Below are 22,661 nucleotides of genomic sequence, written 5' to 3' on the forward strand. Positions count from 1 at the left end.
GAGAAAAGGGAGGGGAAAAAATGGGGGAGAAAGGGGAGGGGAGAAAGAGGAGGGGAAAAAATGGGGGAGAAAAGGGAGGGGAGAAAAGGGAGGGGAGAAAGAGGAGTGGAGAAGGGGGAGGGGAGGAAAGGGAGGGGAGAAAGGGGAGAGAAGAAAGGGGAGTGGAGAAAATGGAGGGGAGAAAAGGGAGGGGAAAAAATGGGGGAGATAGGGGAGGGGAGAAAATGGAGGGGAGAAAGGGGAGGGGAGAAAGGGGAGGGGAGAAAAGGGAGGGGAAAAAGGGGGAGAAAGGGGAGGGGAGAAAAGGGGAGGGGAGAAAAGGAAGGGGAGAAAAGGAAGGGGAGAAAGGGGAGGGGAGAAAAGGGAGGGGAGAAAGGGGACGGGAGAAAAGGGAGAGGAGAAAAGGAAGGGGAGGGGAGAAAAGGGAGGCGAAAGGGAAATTTGGGACTTTAATTGAACCATGTGGGTACAAGATAAATAAATATATGAATCACATATTTACACATCCATTTTCACGTGCTTCGCTCCTGAAGATGGGCTCCAGCCATGAAACGCATCGAGCTACAGATGCAGTGTACTTCGCTATGTCCATTCAAACCATTTTATGCTTATTATCATAGATAATTGGTTCCATGGGTGTCTATGTCTACTCCTCATGGGATGATATAATGAATATTTATGATAGGGATCCATGAGGCCCCACTATTGGGCACTATTGTGTATGTGTATATATGTGATCCATTGGACTATGTATTACTTTATTGTACCAACTTGTTTATTATCTATATTGGGGATTAAGAGAGGCCCCAGATTATATTGGCTAAATTGTATTTTATATGTGTTTATAATCATGCATATTGTTCGATTTCCTGTCATTACCATGTATGAATCGAATTGGGTTTTGATGTATTATTACCATAATGCACCCTGGTTATGAACTATTAAATATCAGTTTTACTCAATCTAATATATTTATTTATCTCGTACCCACATGTTTCAATTAAAGTCCCTATTTCACTCTCCCCTCCCCGCCCCTCCCCTCTCTTTTGTCACCCATTTTTTCACAGCGACAGGGATGGAGGTATTCGACCTTACCAGGCCATTTCCTCATTTAAAGTCCCACATTTTTAATTCCTCTCCTTTTTTTGTAATAATGTTAACTTTATGTTGAATTAATTTAAGGGCAGCACCATGATGTAGTGTTTAGCACCTATGTCTAGCAGAACTGTGGTCTTGGATTTGAATCTCTGCTGGGACACTATGGGACCTCATAAAAAAAAAGAAACTGCTGTGTGAAGGTCTCCATAGAGTGGTCATAATGCAGTATTTTCCTATATATATATATATTTTCCTATATGTCAGGAAAATACCACATTATGGCCACTAGGTGGAGCTGACAACCATAGGAAATACACACATTGGACACATTGCGGTGATTACATGGATTGCTTTTCAGAGGAGTGGCATTATAGCAGTATACAGTGCATCCGGAAAGCATTCACAGTGTTTCACTGTTTCCACATTTTGTAATGTTACAGCCTTTTTCCAAAATGGATTAAATTCATTATTTTCCTCAACATTCTACAAACAATCCCCCATAATAACAACGTGAAAGACGTTTGTTTGAAATCTTTGCAAATTTATTAAAAATCAAAAAAGGAAAAAAAAATCCCATGTACATAGGTATCACAGGCTCCTCCCATGTACATAAGTATCACAGACTCCTCCCATGTACATAAGTATCACAGCCTTTGCTCAATACTTTGATGAAGTTCCTTTGGCACCAATTACAGCCTCAAGTCTTTCTGAGTATGATGCTACAAGCTTGGCACATCTATTTTTGGGCAGTTTTTCCCATTCTTCTTTGCAGGACCTCCCAAGCTCCATCCGGTTGGATGGGGAGTGTCGGTGCACAGCCATTTTCAGATCTCTCCAGAGATGTTCAATCGGGTTCAAGTCTGGGCTCTCGCTGGGCCACTCAAGGACATTCACAGAGTTGTCCCGTAGCCACTCCTTTGTTATCTTGGCTGTGTGCTTAGGGTCATTGTCCTGTTGGAAGATGAACCTTCGCCCCAGTCTGAGGTCCATTGCGCTCTGGGGCAGGTTTACATCAAGGATGTCTCTGTACGTTGCTGCATTCATGTTTCCGTCGATCCTGACTAGTCTCCCAGTTCCTGATGCTGAAAAACATCCCCACAGCATGATGCTGCCACCACCATGCTTCACTGTAGGGATGGTATTGGCCAGGTGATGAGCAGTTTCCTCCAGACATGGTACTTGCCATACAGGCCAAAGAGTTCAATTTTTGTCTCATCAGACCAGAGAATTTTGTTTCTCATGGTCTGAGAGTCCTTCAGGTGCCTTTTGGCAAACTCCAGGCGGGCTGTCATGTGCCTTTTACTGAGGAACGGCTTCCGTCTGGCCACTCTACCAGACAGGTCTGATTGGTGGAGTGCTGCAGAGATGGATGTTCTTATGGAAGGTTCTCCTCTCTCCACAGAGAAACGCTGGAGCTCTGTTAGAGTGACCATAGGGTTCTTGGTCACCTCTCTGACTAAGGCTCTTCTCCCCCCCGAATGCTCAGTTTGGCCAGGCGGCCCGCTCTAGGAAGAGTCCTGGTGGTTCCAAACTTTTTCCATTTACGAATGATGGAGACCACTGTGCTCATTGGGACCTTTAATGCTGCATAATTTTTTCTGTACCCTTCCCCCGATCTGTGCCTCCATACAATCCTGTCTCGGAGGTCTGCAGACAATTCCTTGGACTTCATGGCTTGGTTTGTGCTCTAACATCAACTGTAACCCGTGGGACCTTCTATAGACAGGTGTGTGCCTTTCCAAATCATGTCCAATCAACTGAATTTACCACAGGTGGACTCCAATCAGGTTGTAGAAACATCTCAAGGATGATCAGTGGAAACAGGAGGCACCTGCTGAGCTCAAAATGTGAGTGTCATGGCAAAGGCTGAGATACATGGGATGGTTTTTTTTGCAAAGATTTCAAACTTCTTTTAAGTTGTCACTATGGGGTATTGAATTGACCCTTTTTTGAAATAATGCCATAACATAGCGAAATGTGGAAAAAAAAGTGAAGCACTGTGAATATTTATTGAGATTTTTTATTTTATTTTAATTGTAGCTTTAATTAGGAGCTTTGCATATAGATCAGGGGAGCGGGTTATGTGGTAACAAAGACAACAATTCTACGCTGGGCTGTGAGGAAGGGATTGGATTAGTTGATACTCTGTAGCGGCATTGCTGCACATGATTGGTGGGATCCCCCCCCCCCCGATCGGCAGCCATTGTCCTGTAATTGAGGGGTTGCTGCGGTGCTGATCAATCACTCTACCAGCTCGGTATTATTATAAACATGGAGTGCAGTAATTCTATACTATTATTGCTGGTAATGTCAGACAGGTGGCCGGTTCTGATCCAGGGTTGGGGTGGGGGCTGGGACGATGGGGGGATGTTTAGAGCTGAGCCCACCATTAGAGATGTATGAATAAAAATATAGAGCAACTAATAAATGCTAAAAAAAAGGAAAATAAAGAAAGTATTTAACCAGTTCACTTACTGGTTTGTACTGGAAATGATTTCTATGCCGACCGTTCAGTAGTTGAGCAAGTCTATAAGATAACATTCCGGACACGTCACAATATTCAACACATTACTCTGGAAAGCTCCAACCTTTAGGCCTCATGCCCACGGACGTTTTTACAGCCACTTTAATTGAGCTTTTTTTGCAGCTTAAAAACGCCTCTCCATGTTAGCCTATGGCCTCATGCCCACCATGGCGTTTTTGAGCTGTAAGTGGCATAGGCGTTTTTAAGCTACAAAAAAAACCCAGGACCAATGCCTTCTGAGGCTCCAGCGCCGAGCTGTAAAAACGCCAGTCAAAGGTGTCAAACGCGATTTTAATGGGGCTTAACGCTGTGTACACAGCGTTATGCACCGTCCCGCATTTCTCTCTCTCTATTCAAAATCAATAGTTCCCTATGGGAGCCCATTGATTTGAATAGAAGTCTCACCAGAAGTCGAGAATCTTGAAGGGGAACCCCGACAAAATTTCGCGTGATCCGAAATAACGAATGGAACGTAACAAATTAATAATAATAAATAACAATAACAATAATACAAACATTTTATTATTATTATTATGTATCACAGACTCCTCCCATGTACATAAGTATCGAAGACTCCTCCCATGTACATAAGTATCACAGGCTCCTCCCATGTACATAAGTATCACAGACTCCTCCCATGTACATAAGTATCGAAGACTCCTCCCATGTACATAAGTATCACAGGCTCCTCCCATGTACATAAGTAACACAGGCTCCTCCCATGTACATAAGTATCACAGACTCCTCCCATGTACATAAGTATCACAGGCTCCTCCCATGTACATAAGTATCACAGGCTCCTCCCATGTACATAAGTATCGCAGACTCCTCCCATGTACATAAGTATCACAGGCTCCTCCCATGTACATAAGTATCGCAGACTCCTCTCATGTACATAAGTATCGCAGACTCCTCCCATGTACATAAGTATCATAGGCTCCTCCCATGTACATAAGTATCACAGGCTCCTCCCATGTACATAAGTATCATAGGCTCCTCCCATGTACATAAGTATCACAGGCTCCTCCCATGTACATAAGTATCACAGGCTCCTCCCATGTACATAAGTATCACAGACTCCTCCCATGTACATAAGTATCACAGGCTCCTCCCATGTACATAAGTATCACAGGCTCCTCCCATGTACATAAGTATCACAGGCTCCTCCCATGTACATAAGTATCACAGACTCCTCCCATGTACATAAGTATCACAGACTCCTCCCATGTACATAAGTATCACAGGCTCCTCCCATGTACATAAGTATCACAGGCTCCTCCCATGTACATAAGTATCACAGACTCCTCCGATGTACATAAGTATCACAGACTCCTCCCATGTACATAAGTATCACAGACTCCTCCCATGTACATAAGTATCACAGACTCCTCCCATGTACATAAGTATCACAGGCTCCTCCCATGTACAGAAGTATCACAGACTCCTCCCATGTACATAAGTATCACAGACTCCTCCCATGTACATAAGTATCACAGGCTCCTCCCATGTACATAAGTATCACAGACTCCTCCCATGTACATAAGTATCACAGACTCCTCCCATGTACATAAGTATCACAGACTCCTCCCATGTACATAAGTATCACAGACTCCTCCCATGTACATAAGTATCACAGACTCCTCCCATGTACATAAGTATCACAGACTCCTCCCATGTACATAAGTATCACAGACTCCTCCCATGTACATAAGTATCACAGGCTCCTCCCATGTACAGAAGTATCACAGACTCCTCCCATGTACATAAGTATCACAGACTCCTCCCATGTACATAAGTATCACAGACTCCTCCCATGTACATAAGTATCACAGACTCCTCCCATGTACATAAGTATCACAGACTCCTCCCATGTACATAAGTATCACAGGTGACTTGACGCTATACTCTGATTAAAAATTCATTTTTTGAGCAGTATATATTGTATACTATATATATTCTATATTTTATATTGTATATTATATACTATACATTGTATATTTTATACTATATATATTCTATATTTTATACTATACATTGTATATTATATATTTTATACTATATATGTTATATTATATATTGTATACTATACATTGTATATTTTATACTATATATTATATATTGTATACTATACATTGTATATTTTATACTATACGTTGTATATTATATATTGTATACTATACATTGTATATTTTACACTATATATTATATATTGTATTTGTTATACTATATATTGTATATTATATACTATATATGTTATATTATATATTGTGTATTTTGTACTATACTGTACATTGTATATTATATATTGTATATTGTATATTTTATATTATATATGTTATATTGTATATTTTATACTATACATAGCTTATCATATATTGTATATTATATATTGTATTCTATATTATATATTGCTATTACATGTTCAAAGAGTGGATCTTATCCTTCAGAGCTCTATGAATGAAGCATAACTAAAAAGCTGAACAATGAGACACTGAGCATGGCAGAGCATTTTCCATACAAAGAATTCTTCATCATACAAGGTAATATATGTACTGTATGTTGTTTTGCATGTTTAAGAAGAAGCTCTTATTCTTCAAAGCTGAAGTATTTTATGAAACCATAAAGTATATAAGCTAAAATAGACAAAAAAAATTCCAATATATTCTTCCATCTACTCTAAGCAGCTTGGATGGAGGAATCTGCACTGCCCGCTAATAAACTCTGAAGTGTATAGGATGTATTTATATAAAAAAATCAAAAATAAAAAAAAAATCATAGTGTTATTTTTCCCTGTGGAGCTGCGTGTATATTTGTCCTGTGCAAACGGAGGCAAAAAAACCCCAAAAAACGAATGTTGTTAGGCTATTCTCTCTCCAGATGGAATGTAATGCTTCACACAGAATAGACCAGTTAAAGTGGAAGTAAAACCCTCTTATCGTTTTCAGCCAAGGAAAGCCGCCATAGTTACATATATACATAGTTACATAGTAGGTGAGGTTGAAAAAAGACACAAGTCCATCAAGTCCAACCTATGTGTGTGATTATGTGTCAGTATTACATTGTATATCCCTGTATGTTGCGGTCATTCAGGTGATTATCTAATAGTTTCTTGAAGCTATCAATGCTCCCCGCTGAGACCACCGCCTGTGGAAGGGAATTCCACATCCTTGTCGCTCTTACAGTAAAGAACCCTCTACGTAGTTTAAGGTTAAACCTCTTTTCTTCTAATTGTAATGAGTAGCCATGAGTCTTGTTAAACTCTCTTCTGCGAAAAAGTTTTATCCCTATTGTGGGGTCACCAGTACAGTATTTGTAAATTGAAATCATATCCCCTCTCAAGCGTCTCTTCTCCAGAGAGAATAAGTTCAGTGCTCACAACCTTTCCTCATAACTAATATCCTCCAGACCCTTTATTAGCTTTGTTGCCCTTCTTTGTACTCGCTCCATTTCCAGTACATCCTTCCTGAGGACTGGTGCCCAGAACTGGACAGCATACTCCAGGTGCGGCCGGACCAGAGTCTTGTAGAGCCGGAGAATTATCGTTTTATCTCTGGAGTTGATCCCTTTTTTAATGCCAATATTCTGTTTGCTTTGTTATCAGCAGCTTGGCATTGCATACTATTGCTGAGCCTATCATCCACTAGGACCCCCAGGTCCTTTTCCATCCTAAATTCTCCCAGAGGTTCTCCCCCCAGTCTATAGATTCCATTCATATTTTTGCCACCCAAATGCATTATTTTACATTTTTCTACATTGAACCTCATTGGCCCACCCCATTAAATTTGTTTATATCTTTTTGCAAGGTTTCCACATCCTGCGGAGAAGTTATTGCCCTGCTTAGCTTAGTATCGTCCGCAAATACAGAGATTGAACTGTTTATCCCATCCTCCAGGTCGTTTATGAACAAATTAAATAGGATTGGTCCCAGCACAGAACCCTGGGGGACCCCACTACCCACCCCTGACCATTCCGAGTACTCCCCGTTTATCACCACCCTCTGAATTCGCCCTTGTAGCCAGTTTTCAATCCATGTACTCACCCTATGGTCCATGCCAACGGACTTTACTTTATACAGTAATCGTTTATGGGGAACTGTGTCAAATGCTTTTGCAAAATCCAGATACACCACGTCTACGGGCCTTCCTTTATCTAGATGGCAACTCACCTCCTCATAGAAGGTTAATAGATTGGTTTGGCAAGAACGATTCTTCATGAATCCATGCTGATTACTGCTAATGATACCGTTCTTATTACTAAAATCTTGTATATAGTCCCTTATCATCCCCTCCAAGAGTTTACATACTATTGATGTTAGGCTAACTGGTCTGTAATTCCCAGGGATGTATTTTGGGCCCTTTTTAAATATTGGTGCTATATTGGCTTTTCTCCAATGAGCTGGTACCATTCCAGTCAGTAGACTGTCTGTAAAAATTAGGAACAACGGTCTGGCAATCACTTGACTGAGTTCCCTAAGTACCCTCGGATGTAAGCCATCTGGTCCCGGTGATTTATTAATATTAAGTTTCTCAAGTCTAATTTTAATTCTGTCCTCTGTTAACCATGGAGGTGCTTCCTGTGTTGTGTCATGAGGATAAACACTGCAGTTTTGGTTACTGAAGCCCCCCGATTCACTCGTGAAGACTGAGGAGAAGAATAAATTCAATACCTTCGCCATATCCCCATCCTTTGTAACCAGATGTCCTTCCTCATTCTTTATGGGGCCAATATGGTCTGTCCTCCCTTTTTTACTGTTTACATACTTAAAGGATTTCTTGGGATTTTTTTGCTCTCCTCCGCTATGTGTCTTTCATGCTCTATATTAGCCGTCCTAATTGCACCCTTACATTTCTTGTTACATTCTTTATAAAGTCTGAATGCTGATGATGATCCCTCAACCTTGTATTTTTTGAAGGCCTTCTCCTTTGCTTTTATATCCATTTTTAAATTGGAGTTAAGCCATCCAGGATTTTTGTTCGCTCTTTTAAATTTATTACCCAATGGGATACATTGGCTAATGCCCTTATTTAATATGCTCTTAAAGCAAACCCATCTCTCCTCTGTATTCTTTGTTCCTAATATTTTATCCCAATTTATGCTTTTTAGCAAAGTTTGTAGTTTAGGGAAGTTGGCTCTTTGAAATTTAGTCTTTGAATTCCCTTTATGTTTCCTATTTGTGTGATTTATACTGAAACTAATTGACCTGTGATCGCTGTTACCTAATTTGCCCCGTATTTCCACATCCGTGATCAGGTCTGTATTGTTGGTAATCAGTAGATCCAGTAATGTTTTATTTCTAGTTGGTGCGTCTACCATCTGACCCATAAAATTGTCCTGCAAGACATTAAGGAACTGGCGAGCCTTAAATGAATGCGCGGTTCCCTCCGCCCAGTCTATGTCTGGATAATTAAAATCCCCCATTATGATAACACTTCGCATCCTTGCTGCCAATCCAAATTGTGATAGGAGATCCGTCTCCACTTCCTCCCTCAGGTTAGGGGGCCTATAGCATACTCCCAATATTATTTTCCCCTTAGCTTCATCCCTTTGGAGCTCTACCCATAAGGATTCCACCTCCTCACTAGCTCCCTCAGTGATGTCATCTCTCACATCCACTTGTACATTATTCTTGATATATAGGCATACCCCTCCCCCTTTTTTACCCTCTCTATCCTTGCGGTATAGGGTATACCCTTGAATGTTTGCCAGCCAATCATGAGAGCTGTTGAACCAGGTCTCTGAAATTCCCACAAAATCCAAATCCTCCTCGTACAACAGTATCTCTAGTTCACCTATCTTGTCCGCCAGGCTCCTGGCATTGGTGAACATGCCACATAGTTTAGACCGGTCACATATTGTCCTTGTATTGAGTGTTTCGAGATTGCAACTAGGACTTGCTACTATACTCACCTTGTGTTTTTGTGCTTTGGTTAACCTACTACTAATGCCCCCAATACTACCCTCTGGAATATCTTCAGTGCTGACTATCTCTGCCTCTGGACCCTCCCCCCATCGCCTAGTTTAAAAACCCCTCTAACTTTTTTGGCCATCTTCATTCCCAGCAGATCTGCACCCTCCTCATTTAGGTGCAGTCCGTCCCTTCTATAGTACCGGTTACCGACTGAGAAGTCGGCCCAGTCCTCCAGGAACCCAAACCCCTCCTTACTACACCAGCTCTTCAGCCACTTGTTTACTTCCCTAATCTCCCTCTGCCTTTCTGGTGTGGCTCGATGTACTGGTAGTATTCCTGAGAACACTACCTTAGAGGTCCTTTTCCTCAATTTAGCTCCTAAGTCCCTAAAATCGTTCTTTAGGACACTCCATCTGCCTCTGACTTTGTCATTGGTGCCAACGTGCACCATGACAGCTGGGTCTTCCCCAGCCCCTCCCAGTAATCTGTCCACAAGATCCGTGATGTGCCGAACCCGAGCGCCCGGTAGACAACATACTGTTCGGCGCTTCAGGTCTTGGTTACAGATTGCCCTCTCTGTCCTTCTAAGAATTGAGTCCCCTACCACCAGAATCTGTTTTTCCTTTCCCTTTGCTGCCCCCCCACTCTCACTGGAGGAGTTCTTCCCCTGGCAGCTAAGAGAGTCCCTCATCTCCAGCAGTGCTGGTCCCTGACTGGTTTCACCAATGTCACTCAATGGAGTGTACTTATTGGGATGCTCCAGTCCTGGATCGGCCTCTCTGGCACTTCCCCCTCTACCCCTCCTGACTGTCACCCATCTACTCTTTGCTAGTGCCTGCACCTCTTTGTCTCCACCCGCCTCTGTGCTGGCCCCTGCCGACACCTGCTGTGTACATTCCTGGCTCACCTTTAGTATGGAGGGACTTCTCAGTGCTGACAGTTGCTTCCCCAGATTCAGAACCTGGGCTTCCAGGGAAACAATGTGCCTACATTTTGCACAGCAGTATTCGCCCTCGATCGGATGATCAAGGAACGCATACATGCCGCAAGATGTACAAAGAGTCGCCTCTCCACACCCGCCGGGCATCGTACCTATTAAATTTAGTGAGGATTGGGGATTTTACCCTGTCCAAATTACCTAACAGCTAGCTTCCTGGCACTAATACTCAAGACAATACACAGGTACACAGGTACACAAGACAATACACAGGTACTCACAGACCTACGTGCACTCGCAATACACAAGTGTACAGTACACAATACACAAGTACTAACGATCCACACACACTCACCACTTAGACCAGTTCCATTTGGACTGAGTTCCAACAGCCTCACAATGAGCAGGCTCAGTATGAGTCCTACACAAAGTTATATAGGCCTCAAGCACCTGTGAGCAATTAACCACTCCCCTTAATTGGTAGTCTTGGCCTCTGTTTAATCTACAACTGCCATGAAGCTGCACATGTGATCAGTTATGACACCAGCCCATTGGATGGTTTGGCAGTTTGGTTGAGGGCACAACCATTGGGGGTGTTACAAGGTAACCGTTTTATGGATGGGTTTGAGAAATACCACATTATGGCCATTAGGTGGAGCCGATGACCACAGTAAATCAGTATTGATTGCTTGTGATTGTCAGCGCCATCTAGTGACCATAATGCAGTATTTTCCTAGTTACACAGAACAAATATACATGTGATTTCACAGGACGAACAGCTCTGCGCATTTTTTATAAATACACCCCTATTCATATATTAGCCAGAAGGGGCGCTCCTCCCGGTTTGAACCCATATAGACTTCTTAGTTTGGGGGATCTCTGTCCCTGTCTCGTAGCAGTAATACTGTATCCTGTCCAAGTGAACATGCCTAGCAGGGATATGCTGTCCCCTGTTTTTTTTTTTTTTTTATCACATGAACAGTAGTTCCGGTATGAAAATGCCCTACCCTCCGTCATTGGACATTCAGTATGGGAATGTGAACAAATAAAATAGTCTCAGGGAAAAGCACAAATACCTGGAAAGAGTTGAACAACATTTCATAGTGCATTTGTACAAGCCACACCACCCCCGTCACTTCTGTGTACGGCAGAGATATGAAGACGATATAGTGAACACCAAACAGAGGCATCAACACCAACGTCGATTTCAGCAGCTTCCTGGAAAAGATACATAAAAGAGTGAGAAAAAAAAAAAATATATATAAAAAGCTGAGTGATCCGTATCCTCCAAACCAGAGCGCCGTGCACGGTGGAGAACGCGGGCCGCCACACTCACCTGTACTGTTGTCGCGTATCGCATCGCCCCGCGTTGGTCTCTCTTAGCTTGGTTGCTAATACTCTAACAATATTAATAAAAAGAAAAAAGTTCGCCTGAAAGTGAAAAACAAAAAAAAAAAAAAGTTTTAATCAAACGTGGTGAGAAGAAATGAAAAGATTTATACACAGAGATACAAAAACATGGCTTAAAGTGGAACTTCCAGGCAAAATAAAAAAAAAATGACAATCTGTCTCTGCCATTAATACAGCGGTCTTTGCTTTTCCCTGTTTTTATTACCCATGGATCCTGCCAGTAAGTCTGTTCATTTTCAACAGAAATTTGATTCTTTTTTCCCATTTTTTTTTTTTATTGGATGCGTTTTATAGCGGAAAGTAAGAAATCGTTTTTGTTTTGTTTTTTTTTTCAAAATTTTTGACGCAACAAATTTTTTTGTTCTGCACATGTCTGCTTGGAAGTATCACTCGGACACAATACTGAGCATTAGACATGTGCACTGACAAAAAATGTGTTCGTTTCATTCCTTTTTTTGCTTTTTTTGCAGAAATTCGAAAATTCGGAAATTTCCGGATTTCCAAATTTCCAAATTTCGAATTTTCAGGTTTCCGAATTTAGAATTTTCGGATTTCCGAATTTCTGAATTTCCAAATTTCTGGATTTCTGAATTTTGGAATTTCAAATTTTCAGATTTCTGAATTTTCGGAATTTGAAAATTCGGAAATTCAAAAATTCAAAAATCTGAAAAAAAGAAAGAAAATCAGTTTAATTCGTAATAATAACTAACTATTAAATTATAGGTATTGGAATTTCTGAAATTAGAATTTTTGGATTTCCAAATTTCCGAATTCCTGAATTTCAAATTTTTCGGATTTCTGAAGTTTCGAATTTTGGATTTTCGGATTTCCGAATTTCCGAATTTCCGAACTACGAATTTTCCGATTTCTGAATTTTTCGGATTCGGAAATTCAAAAATTCAAAAATCTGAAAAAAAGAAAGAAAATCAGTTTAATTCGTAATAATGACTAACTATTAAATTATAGGTATTGGAATTTCCTTTTAAATTTGGCAGTTAGTGAACGTGACGAGTACGAATTTACCCAAAGTTACGAATTATCTGAAATAATGAATGCCACATCTAGACAAATGTAACAGAACAAATTACAAAGAATAAATAATTAATAACAATAAAAAGGTTTTATTATTATTATTATTATTGTTATTTATTATTATTAGATCGTTATGTTCCATTTGTTTAGATGACTAATTTGTGACTTTGAATACATTCGTACTCGTCACGTTCACTAACAGCCAAATCTGAAAGGAAATTCCAATACCTATAATTTAATATTTATTAGTTATTTCAGATTTTCAGGTTTTTGAATTTTCAGATTTTCATTCTTATTCTTGGATTTTCAAATTTCTAAATTTTAGAATTTTTAGATTTATGAAATTTAGAATATTCGAATTTCCGAAATGTTCCAATTTCCATAATTTTCCAATTTCCGAAATTCCGAATTTTCGGAAATTTGTAAATTCGGAAATTCGTAATTCCGGAAATTCGAAATTCAGAAATTCGAAATGCGGATATTTGAAAATGAGTAATTTCGGAAATTCGGAAATTTGTAATTTTGGAAATTCGAAAATTCGTAATTTCGAAAATTCGGAATTTCAGAAATTCGAAATTCAGAAATTCAGAAATTCGAAAATTTGGAAATGTGTAAATTACGTAAATTCGTAAATTTCGTAAATTCGTAAATTCAGGAAAATTTGTGAATATCGGAAAGTCGTTAATTTCGGAATTAACGAATTTGTCAAAATTCATAAAAAAAAAAAACGAATTTGGAACTAAACGAATTGCACATGTCTACCGAGCATGCATGTACTAAGCATTAGAAAAAATATCTGATGGTAGTTCTGCTTTAAGATCTCGCTCCATTAAAGATCACTCACCACTGTAGCAGCCAAGATGGGACCTTGTATGATCCATTTTAAATTCCCTGCACTGAGGTCCCAGCACCTGAGAGAAGACCGGATAAAGAAGAGTTAATTCACCACTCAGAGAACGTTGTATGTAGAAGAACAATCAGTGGTTTCCTCTCATATTATATCTACACTCTATTTTATGATATTACTATTATTATTCAGGATTTGTACAGTACCAACAGTTTTACATAATGGAGGGAGACAGTACAACACAATACAATCCAATACAAGCGGGTTAGGAGGGTCCTGCTTCTGAGAGCTTACAATCTAAAAGGTTGGGCAAGTGTAACAAAAAGGTATTGATGAGTTAATGAAGAAAGTCAATTTCAGTTGTTAGGTGGGGGGGCTTTCCTGAAGAGATGAGTTTAAGGATCTCTTAAAAGGTAGACAGATTAGGAGATAGCCGGATAGGTTGGGGTAAGGAGTTCTAGAGAAAAGGAGAGGCTATGGAGAAATCCTGGAGACGACCATGGGAGGAGGTAACGAGGGGGAGCTAGAGAAAAGGATATCTTGGGAGGAGCAGGGAGGACAGTTTGGGTGATATCTTGAGATGAAGTTGGTGAGGTAGCAGAGTTGTGGATGGCTTTGTAGGTTGTTGGTATTCTAAATTGTATTCGCTGGGTGGGTGAACGTAAGCCAGTGGAGGGGTTGGCAGATAGAGGTGGGGGACTTTGAGTGGAGGCCAGTTGAAGGATTGGCAGAGAGAGATGGTAGACACCCAAAGTGGAAGCCAGTTGAAGGGGTGGCAAAGAGGGATGGTAGACACTGAGTGGAGGCAAGGGGAGGGATTGACAGAGAAGGTTGGTGGACACTGAGCGGAGGCCACAGGAGGGATTGGCAGAGTGGTATGGTGGACATTGAGTGGAGTCCAGGGGAGGGGGTGGCAAAGGAAGGTGGTGGACACTGAGCAGAGGCCATGGGAGGGGTTTGCAGAGAAGGGTGGTGAACATTGAGTGGAGGCCATGGGAAGGTATGGCAGAGAAGGGTGGTGGACACTATGTAGAGGCCAGTGGAGGGGTTGACAGAGTGGGATGGTGGAGAGTGGGATGGTGGACACTGAGCAGAGGCCAGTGGAGGAGTTGGCAGAGAGGGATGGTGGACACTGAGCAGAGGCCAGTGGAGGAATTGGCAGAGAGGGATGGTGGACACTGAGTAGAGGCCAGTGGAGGGGTTGGCAGAGAGGGGTAGCAGACACTGAATGGAGGCCAGTGGAGGGATTGGCAGAGAGGGATAGAGGAGTCCGGCAGCAGCATTCATGGTAGAATAAAAGGGCCATAGCCTTTGTAGAGGTTGGCCAATGAGAGTTGGAATAGTCAAGGAGAGAGATAACCAGGGATTGAATTAGTAGCTTTGGTGTTGTTGGTTAAGATGGGGTGAATTTTGGAAATGTTACGGAGGGTGAGGCAGCAAGATCTGGGATGTGGGGCCCAAAGGAGAGGTCAGAGTCCAGGATTATACCTAGCACCCTGGCATGAGGGGAGGGAGTAATAGCTGTGCCCTTGATCTTGAACATATGTAGATTTCAAAACAGCACCCGTTTGGGGGTGCACCATCATCCTTAGGCCATTACCTATATGAAGATTTCACCAAAACATATGGGAATTTCTAGGTACAAATATACCGTATATGTCGTTACAAGTATCTTTAAAACTTCTAAAATTTTATTAAAAATTCCCATAAAAATATATAAAAAAAAGGCTAGTGCATATTATAGCTTTGTAATCATGAAACCCCAGAGCAAAACCACATCTGCAGTACACCATGCATCTATGTTCCATAATACATATCCATATATTTATTTTTATTTAATTGTTTTTTATTTAATTATATTTTTTGTATTATTTCATTTTTTTAAAACTGTTATATAAAAAATATTAATAGTGAAAATAACTGTTATAATTATAAAAAGATAACAAAAAAAGGCTAGTGCATATTATAGCTTTGTAATCATGAAACCCCAGCGCAAAAACCACATCTGCAGTACACCATGTATCTATGTTCTATAATACATATCCATATATTTATTTTTATTTGTTTAATTTTTTTTTAATTTATTTAATTATATTTTTTGTATTATTTCATTTTTTTAAACTGTTATTATAAAAAATATTAATAGTAAAAATAATTGTTATAATTATTAAACTATATATATGCAAAAGGCTAGTGTATATTACAGCTTTTTAATCATGAAACCCCAGTGCAAAACCGCATCTGCAGTACACCATGTATATATGATCTATAATACATATCCATATATTTATCTTTATTTGTTTAATTTTTTATTTTTTTATTTTTTTAAAACTGTTATTATAAAAAATATTAATAGTAAAAATAATTGTTATAATTTTAAAAAATATATATAAAAAAGGCTAGTGCATATTACAGCTTTTTAATCATGAAACCCCAGTGCAAAACCACATCTGCAGTACACCATGTATCTATGTTCCATGATACATATGTATATATTTTTTTTTGTTTATTTATTTTTAATAATTTTTTTTAATATTTTTAATTTTTTTAACTATTATTATTATGATAAAAAATAATAGTAAAAATAATTTGTGGCATATGTGTTTTGGTTCAATTCCCATATAATTATACTGTCTCTATTACACTTTACACATTTTGGAGTCTATTTATCAATATTTTCACCCAATATTCATACAACGTTCACCCATTTTTCACATTTGATTCCTTTTCAGTGGGCTGCAAAATGCACCGCAATGGCCCCAAAAAAAAAAAAAAATGACCTACACAGAGGCAATAGATGCAGAACCCAACGATAGGCGCCATAAGAACAAAAACCATCTTGGAAGCCCCATGGGGATAAGGATCTTAATAAAATGCCTTCTTTGCCTTAAATTTTTCTCTGCAGGTACAGCTTTCAACATAAAGTTTCATCTTGCATTCAATTGTTTCTAGCTTGTTAGAAGCCATCAGTGCAAGATATGGACACCATGACATCTGCTGAGTGCAGTGGAGTTCTACTTTTCAGTTTTTCTATTAAAATCCCAGCAATCTGTGAAGGAATTCCTGGAAAAAGCGCTGTGCCTAGTATGAAATGCATCAGCAGAATTTGTTTCTGCCTGTTACTTTAATAAAGGAAGAATATAATGTTGTATCTCGGTGTGTCGTGTTGCTTTAGCAGTGTGTTTGGGGTCATTGTCCTGCTGGAAGGTGAACCTCCGTCCTAGCCTCAAATCACACACAGAGTGCTACAGGTTTTGCTCAAGAATATCCCTGTATTTAGCACCATCCATCTTTCCCTCAACCCTGACCAGTTTCCCAGTCCTGACTGCTGAAAAACATCCCCACAGCATGATGCTGCCATCACCATGTTTCACGGTGGGGATGGTGTTCTTTGGGTGATGTAATGTGTTGGGTTTGCGCCAGACATAGCGTTTTCTCTGATGGCCAAAAAGTAACATTTTAGTCTCATCAGACCAGAGCACCTTCCTCCATACATTTTGGGAGTCTCCCACATGCCTTTTCCCAAACTCAAAACGTGCCATTTTGTTTTTTGCTGAAAGTAATGGCTTTCTTCTGGCCACTCTGCCATAAAGCCCAACTCTATGGAGCGTACGGCTTATTGTCGTCCTATGTACAGATACTCCAGTCTCTGCTGTGGAACTCTGCAGCTCCTCCAGGGTTACCTTAGGTCTCTGTGCTCCTCTCTGATTAATGCCCTCCTTGCCCGGTCTGTGAGTTTTGGTGTGCGGCCGTCTCTTGGCAGGTTTGCTGTTGTGCCATGTTCTTTCCATTTGGTTATGATAGATTTGATGGTCCTCCTAGGGATCATCAATGGTTTGGATATTTTTTTTATAACCTAACCTAACCCTGACTTCTCAACAACATTGTCCCTTACTTGTTTGGAGAGTTCCTTGGTCTTCATGGCAGTGTTTGGTTAGTGGTGCCTCTTGCTTAGGTGTTGCAGCCTCTGGGGCCTTTCCCAAGTGTGTGTTTATGTAATGACAGATCATGTGACACTTAGATTGCACACAGGTGGACATCATTTCACTAATTTATGTGACTTCTGAAGGTAATTGGTTGCACCAGAGCTTTTTATGGGCTTCATAACAAAGGGGGTGAATACATACACACATGCCAATTATCAGTTTTTCTGAAAAATAGTTTTATGTATATATTTTTTTAAAATTTTACTTCACCAACTTAGACTATTGTGTTCTGATCCATCACATACAATTCAGATTAAAAAAACCCATTGAACTAAAGGCTGTAATGTAACAAAATAGGTAAAAAGCCAAGGGGGGTGAATACTTTTGCAAGGCACTGTATAAATGATGTGATGCAGCCTGGACAGATCTCTGTGACAGCTAACTTTCACAGCTCCGGCATCGATCGTTATACACGTCTTCAGTACCACCAGCAGTAAAAGTTAAAAGCTTTTAGGATCAGAAAATCAATCCCAGAGCAAGACCAACATAAAAGGTAAAAAAAGACAAATAACTTGGATTGCTCAGTAATTATCAGCATTTATTATTCTTTTATGTTATCTAGCCTGGGATATGGAGGATATTTGATTGCCCTTCACACTAAAATTCTGATGTGTTGGTTCAAAGTCTCCGGCTGATTTTAAGCAGAAATGAACCTTTAACAGAGGACCGATCATGATGACGGAAATATGGGACTGGCTTTGTGGAATTGCTTTTTAACAGCTTAAGGTTCTAAAGCAGTTTCTCAACCTCTCTACCTCAAGAAACCCTTGAAATCATTTTAAGGTCCCAGGAAAATTTGGTGGAAACCAAATTATTGGGTATGCTGGGGAGAAGAATTCCATTTACAGTGGTGGTCAGTGGTAAGATGCTCCTTACATGGGTTGTCAGTGGGAAGATGCCCACCTGCCATGATCAAGAGTCAGGCTTGAAGACCAGTGGCTAAAGCGGTTAAGAGGATCCCACTGACCAGCTGGATTAGTATATAGGCAGGTCACCATAGCAAATGACACAGGCTCACCCTAGGTGCGGGGGTCTAAGCATTAACCAGTGTTCACCAGAGCCCCTGATGGTGGAGATGGGTTTCGCTGCATGTTAGTACCAAGTCATGGTCCTCAGGTAGAGTTACCACCTCATCCCTTTAAACCCGAACACATATTAATTACACAGGTTCTGAGGCTGATTAAGGTGGTAATTAAATTCACTTGTTGCCTTATCTGCATTAAATTAGCCATCAGAACCTGTGTAATTCATATGTGTTCGTGTTTAAAGGGATGAGGTGGCAACTCTATCCTCAGGATCGCCCTACCAGGAGGTGAGCAAGCCGGGGTCCAGTAGCAGATTAAGCAGTTAGGATCAAGCAGCAGTGTAGTCAGTAAACAAGCCAAAAAGTTGGTAACAAGTGGTTGGAGGTTGGGATCAAGCAGAAGCGTAGCCAAGGAACAAGCCAAAGATCAATAACGAGTGGAAGTTGTGACCAAGCCATGGTGGGCAGGACAAGGGGACGTGAGTGGGGGAGAGAGCCGGCAGTGGAGGAGAGAGATGGGAGTGGAGAAGAGAGCCGGCGGTGGAGGAGAGAGCCGGCAGTGGAGGAGAGAGACAGAAGTGGAGGAGAGAGACAGAAGTGGAGGAGAGAGACGGGAGTGGAGGAGACATACGGGAGTGGAGGAGAGAGACGGGAGTGGAGGAGAGAGACAGGAGTAGAGGAGAGAGACAGGAGTAGAGGAGAGAGCCGGCAGTAGAGGAGAGAGCCGGCAGTAGAGGAGAGAGACGGAAGTGGAGGAGAGAGACGGCAGCAGAGGAGAGAGACGGAAGTGGAGGAGAGAGACGGGAGTGGAGGAGAGAGCCGGCAGTAGAGGAGAGAGCCGGCAGTAGAGGAGAGAGACGGGAGTGGAGGAGAGAGACGGGAGTGGAGGAGAGAGCCGGCAGTGGAGGAGAGAGACAGGAGTGGAGGAGAGAGACAGGAGTGGAGGAGAGAGATGGGAGTGGAGGAGAGAGACGGGAGTGGAGAAGAGAGACGGCAGTAGAGGAGAGAGACGGCAGTGGAGGAGAGAGATGGGAGTGGAGGAGAGAGCCGGCAGTGGAGGAGAGAGATGGGAGTGGAGGAGAGAGCCGGCAGTAGAGGAGAGAGCTGGCAGTGGGGGAGAGAGCTGGCAGTGGGGGAGAGAGATGGGAGTGGAGAAGAGAGCTGGCAGTGGAGGAGAGAGCCGGCAGTGGAGGAGAGAGCCGGCAGTGGAGGAGAGAGCCGGCAGTGGAGGAGAGAGCCGGCAGTGGAGGAGAGAGCCGGCAGTGGAGGAGAGAGAGATGGGAGTGGAGGAGAGAGCTGGGAGTGGGGGAGAGAGACAGGAGTGGAGGAGAGATCCGGCAGTAGAGGAGAGAGCCGGGAGTGGAGGAGAGAGATGGGAGTAGAGGAGAGAGCCGGGAGTGGAGGAGAGAGATGGGAGTGGAGGAGAGAGCTGGGAGTGGGGGAGAGAGACAGGAGTGGAGGAAAGATCCGGCAGTAGAGGAGAGAGCCGGGAGTGGAGGAGAGAGATGGGAGCAGAGGAGAGAGCCGGGAGTGGAGGAGAGAGATGGGAGTGGAGGAGAGAGATGGGAGTGGAGGAAAGATCCGGCAGTAGAGGAGAGAGCCGGGAGTGGAGGAGAGAGATGGGAGTAGAGGAGAGAGCCGGGAGTGGAGGAGAGAGATGGGAGTGGAGGAGAGAGATGGGAGTGGAGGAGAGAGCCGGGAGTGGAGGAGAGAGCCGGGAGTGGAGGAGAGAGCCGGGAGTGGGGGAGAGAGATGGGAGTGGGGGAGAGAGCCGGGAGTGGGGGAGAGAGCCGGCAGTGGAGGAGAGAGATGGGAGTGGAGAAGAGAGCCGGCAGTGGAGGAGAGAGCCGGCAGTGGAGGAGAGAGCCGGCAGTGGAGGAGAGAGATGGCAGTGGAGGAGAGAGATGGCAGTGGAGGAGAGAGCCGGGAGTGGGGGAGAGAGACAGGAGTGAAGGAGAGATCCGGCAGTAGAGGAGAGAGCGGGGAGTGAAGGAGAGAGCCGGGAGTGGGGGAGAGAGCCAGCAGCGGAGGAGAGAGATGGGAGTGGAGGAGATCAGGAAGCAGGTCCTGAGACCCTCCATCCGGTTGGAGGAAAGGAGAAGCGATCCTATTGGCCGCCGAGGAGGAGTAGGAGGGAGGAGAGGCAGGGGAAGCCGCCGTGAAGCACCAGGAGGAGGAGAGGCCACCCGGAGGAAGCGCTGCCCATGGTGTGACCAAGATGGGCTAAGTGTGGGGCTGGTGATCAACCACCCGGGGGGGGCATGCCTGTGACCCGACTGACCAAATGGGGATGGGGGGGTTTGCTGCCCCACCAAAAATGATACCACCAGCCGCCACAGCTCTGGATTGAGGCAAGTACACGCTATAGAAGGATACGCTTTGTTCATTTTTCATCTCAGACCACTTTAATGGTTTTGCACTGAAACACAAAACTGAACTAACTTTATTTTTCCAAGTTACATTGATTTCACCTTTATATAGATTGCAGTTATAATTGCAGTTATAATTGAAGTCAATCACTACTTACTTTGGCAGCCAATAATTATTAAAGATTAAAAAAAAAAGAAATATAGCGAGTGCTCAGTGAGTGTGTTCGCAGTGTCGGATATCCCTTTCTTTGCTCGCTCTTGTTAGACACACAGAGCCGGAGAGAAGAGCTTGTTCTCATTTGACAGAAAAGTCACCGGTGACCGAAAATAAAAAGCAATTTGTAAGACACAACGGGGGGGAAGCTTCCATCAGGCGAGCTGTCAGCTGTAAGTGCGATCGTTCTTCCAGCTTACAGAAAAAAATGACTTGTCGGCTCACTCACTGCGTGTCCCAGGAGGACGGAGTCGCTGTTTTCTAAAACTAGCCAGTCGGCCAATCACTCCCGAGTCCGGAACGGCGACAACAATCATGTACCGGAGACATTTGGGCTGCTGGTAAACAAGAGCTCAATAGGCACAAGATGGACGCCATCTTTTCCAGGACTTCAAGGCGCAGGCTCCGTCTTTAGAAGCTTACCATGTGCAGAGTTCACTTGTTATTATTATTATTTTTTTTTTTTTGTGGGTATTATTAGAGTTGGGTCTATCCATTAGAAAGAATAAGGCCGCTTTCACACTTGTGCGACTTGAGACTGCAAAGTCGCACGACAAGTTGTACCCCCATAATTTCCAATGAGTACCATTCATATCTGTGCGACCTCAAGTCGCACCGGCTTCAAAGTAATCCCTGCACTGCTTTGGTCCAAATTTGATGCGAGTTACACAGGCATCTCCTGAAATTGCGGCCGTGAAATCACGTGACTTTAAAGTTGCGTGACTTTGACGTTGCGGTAGTGTGAAAGGGGCCTTAGGCAGCTGACGCATACCTAGGGCAAACTTACTTAGGGCAAGGATGCAGATTTGTGCCCCCCCTCCCCCCACTATTAAGATGTTCCATAGAATGGGTGTACCACACCGCATCCATTTTTTTGCCCCTTTACTTCACTGCACGCAGGGCAACTGTCCCTCCTGCCCACCCCTTGTCCCGGCCCTGGGGATACTCTGATAGGAAAGAGGGCATTCTGATGTGTGTGTGTGTGGGGGGGGGGAGGGGGGGGGTGTCCTAAAGTTAATAGAGGACTCTGATGTGAAAGGAGAGAGGCTCTGATGTGAAATGGGGGAAATCTAATATGAAGGGGGGACTGTGATATGAAGGAGTTACTCTTATAGGAATTGTATTTTGCACATTTTTTTTGCAAGTATCCAGTATTAATATTATTATCTGCACATTTATACAATTGGCAGTGCAGCGCTGTTTTGGTATATATCGCTTAATGTCCCGAGGCCGAGTGGAGCTGTGTGAAAAAGCAGGATTTCGAAGATAACAGTACATAACAGAGCCTATTGGGTGATGGTTACATTGTAAT

At 42.5% G+C, this 22,661-nt stretch overlaps 1 protein-coding gene across 1 annotated transcript in view; it reads right to left on the reverse strand.

The window, feature by feature from the left end:
• PTH1R (parathyroid hormone 1 receptor) overlaps window positions 1-22,661 on the reverse strand; it is a 438,047-nt gene that overhangs the window by 17,175 nt on the left and 398,211 nt on the right. Inside the window, exons 9-11 of the mRNA XM_073632443.1 lie at window positions 13,754-13,820; window positions 11,804-11,898; window positions 11,544-11,685 (exon numbers count right to left, since the gene is read on the reverse strand). Of these exons, the coding sequence (XP_073488544.1) occupies window positions 11,544-11,685; window positions 11,804-11,898; window positions 13,754-13,820 (304 nt within the window). The remainder of the gene's footprint in view (window positions 1-11,543; window positions 11,686-11,803; window positions 11,899-13,753; window positions 13,821-22,661) is intronic.

This window comes from Aquarana catesbeiana, linkage group LG05 (assembly GCF_042186555.1).
Source record: "Aquarana catesbeiana isolate 2022-GZ linkage group LG05, ASM4218655v1, whole genome shotgun sequence".
NCBI classification, from domain to species: Eukaryota; Metazoa; Chordata; class Amphibia; order Anura; family Ranidae; genus Aquarana; species Aquarana catesbeiana.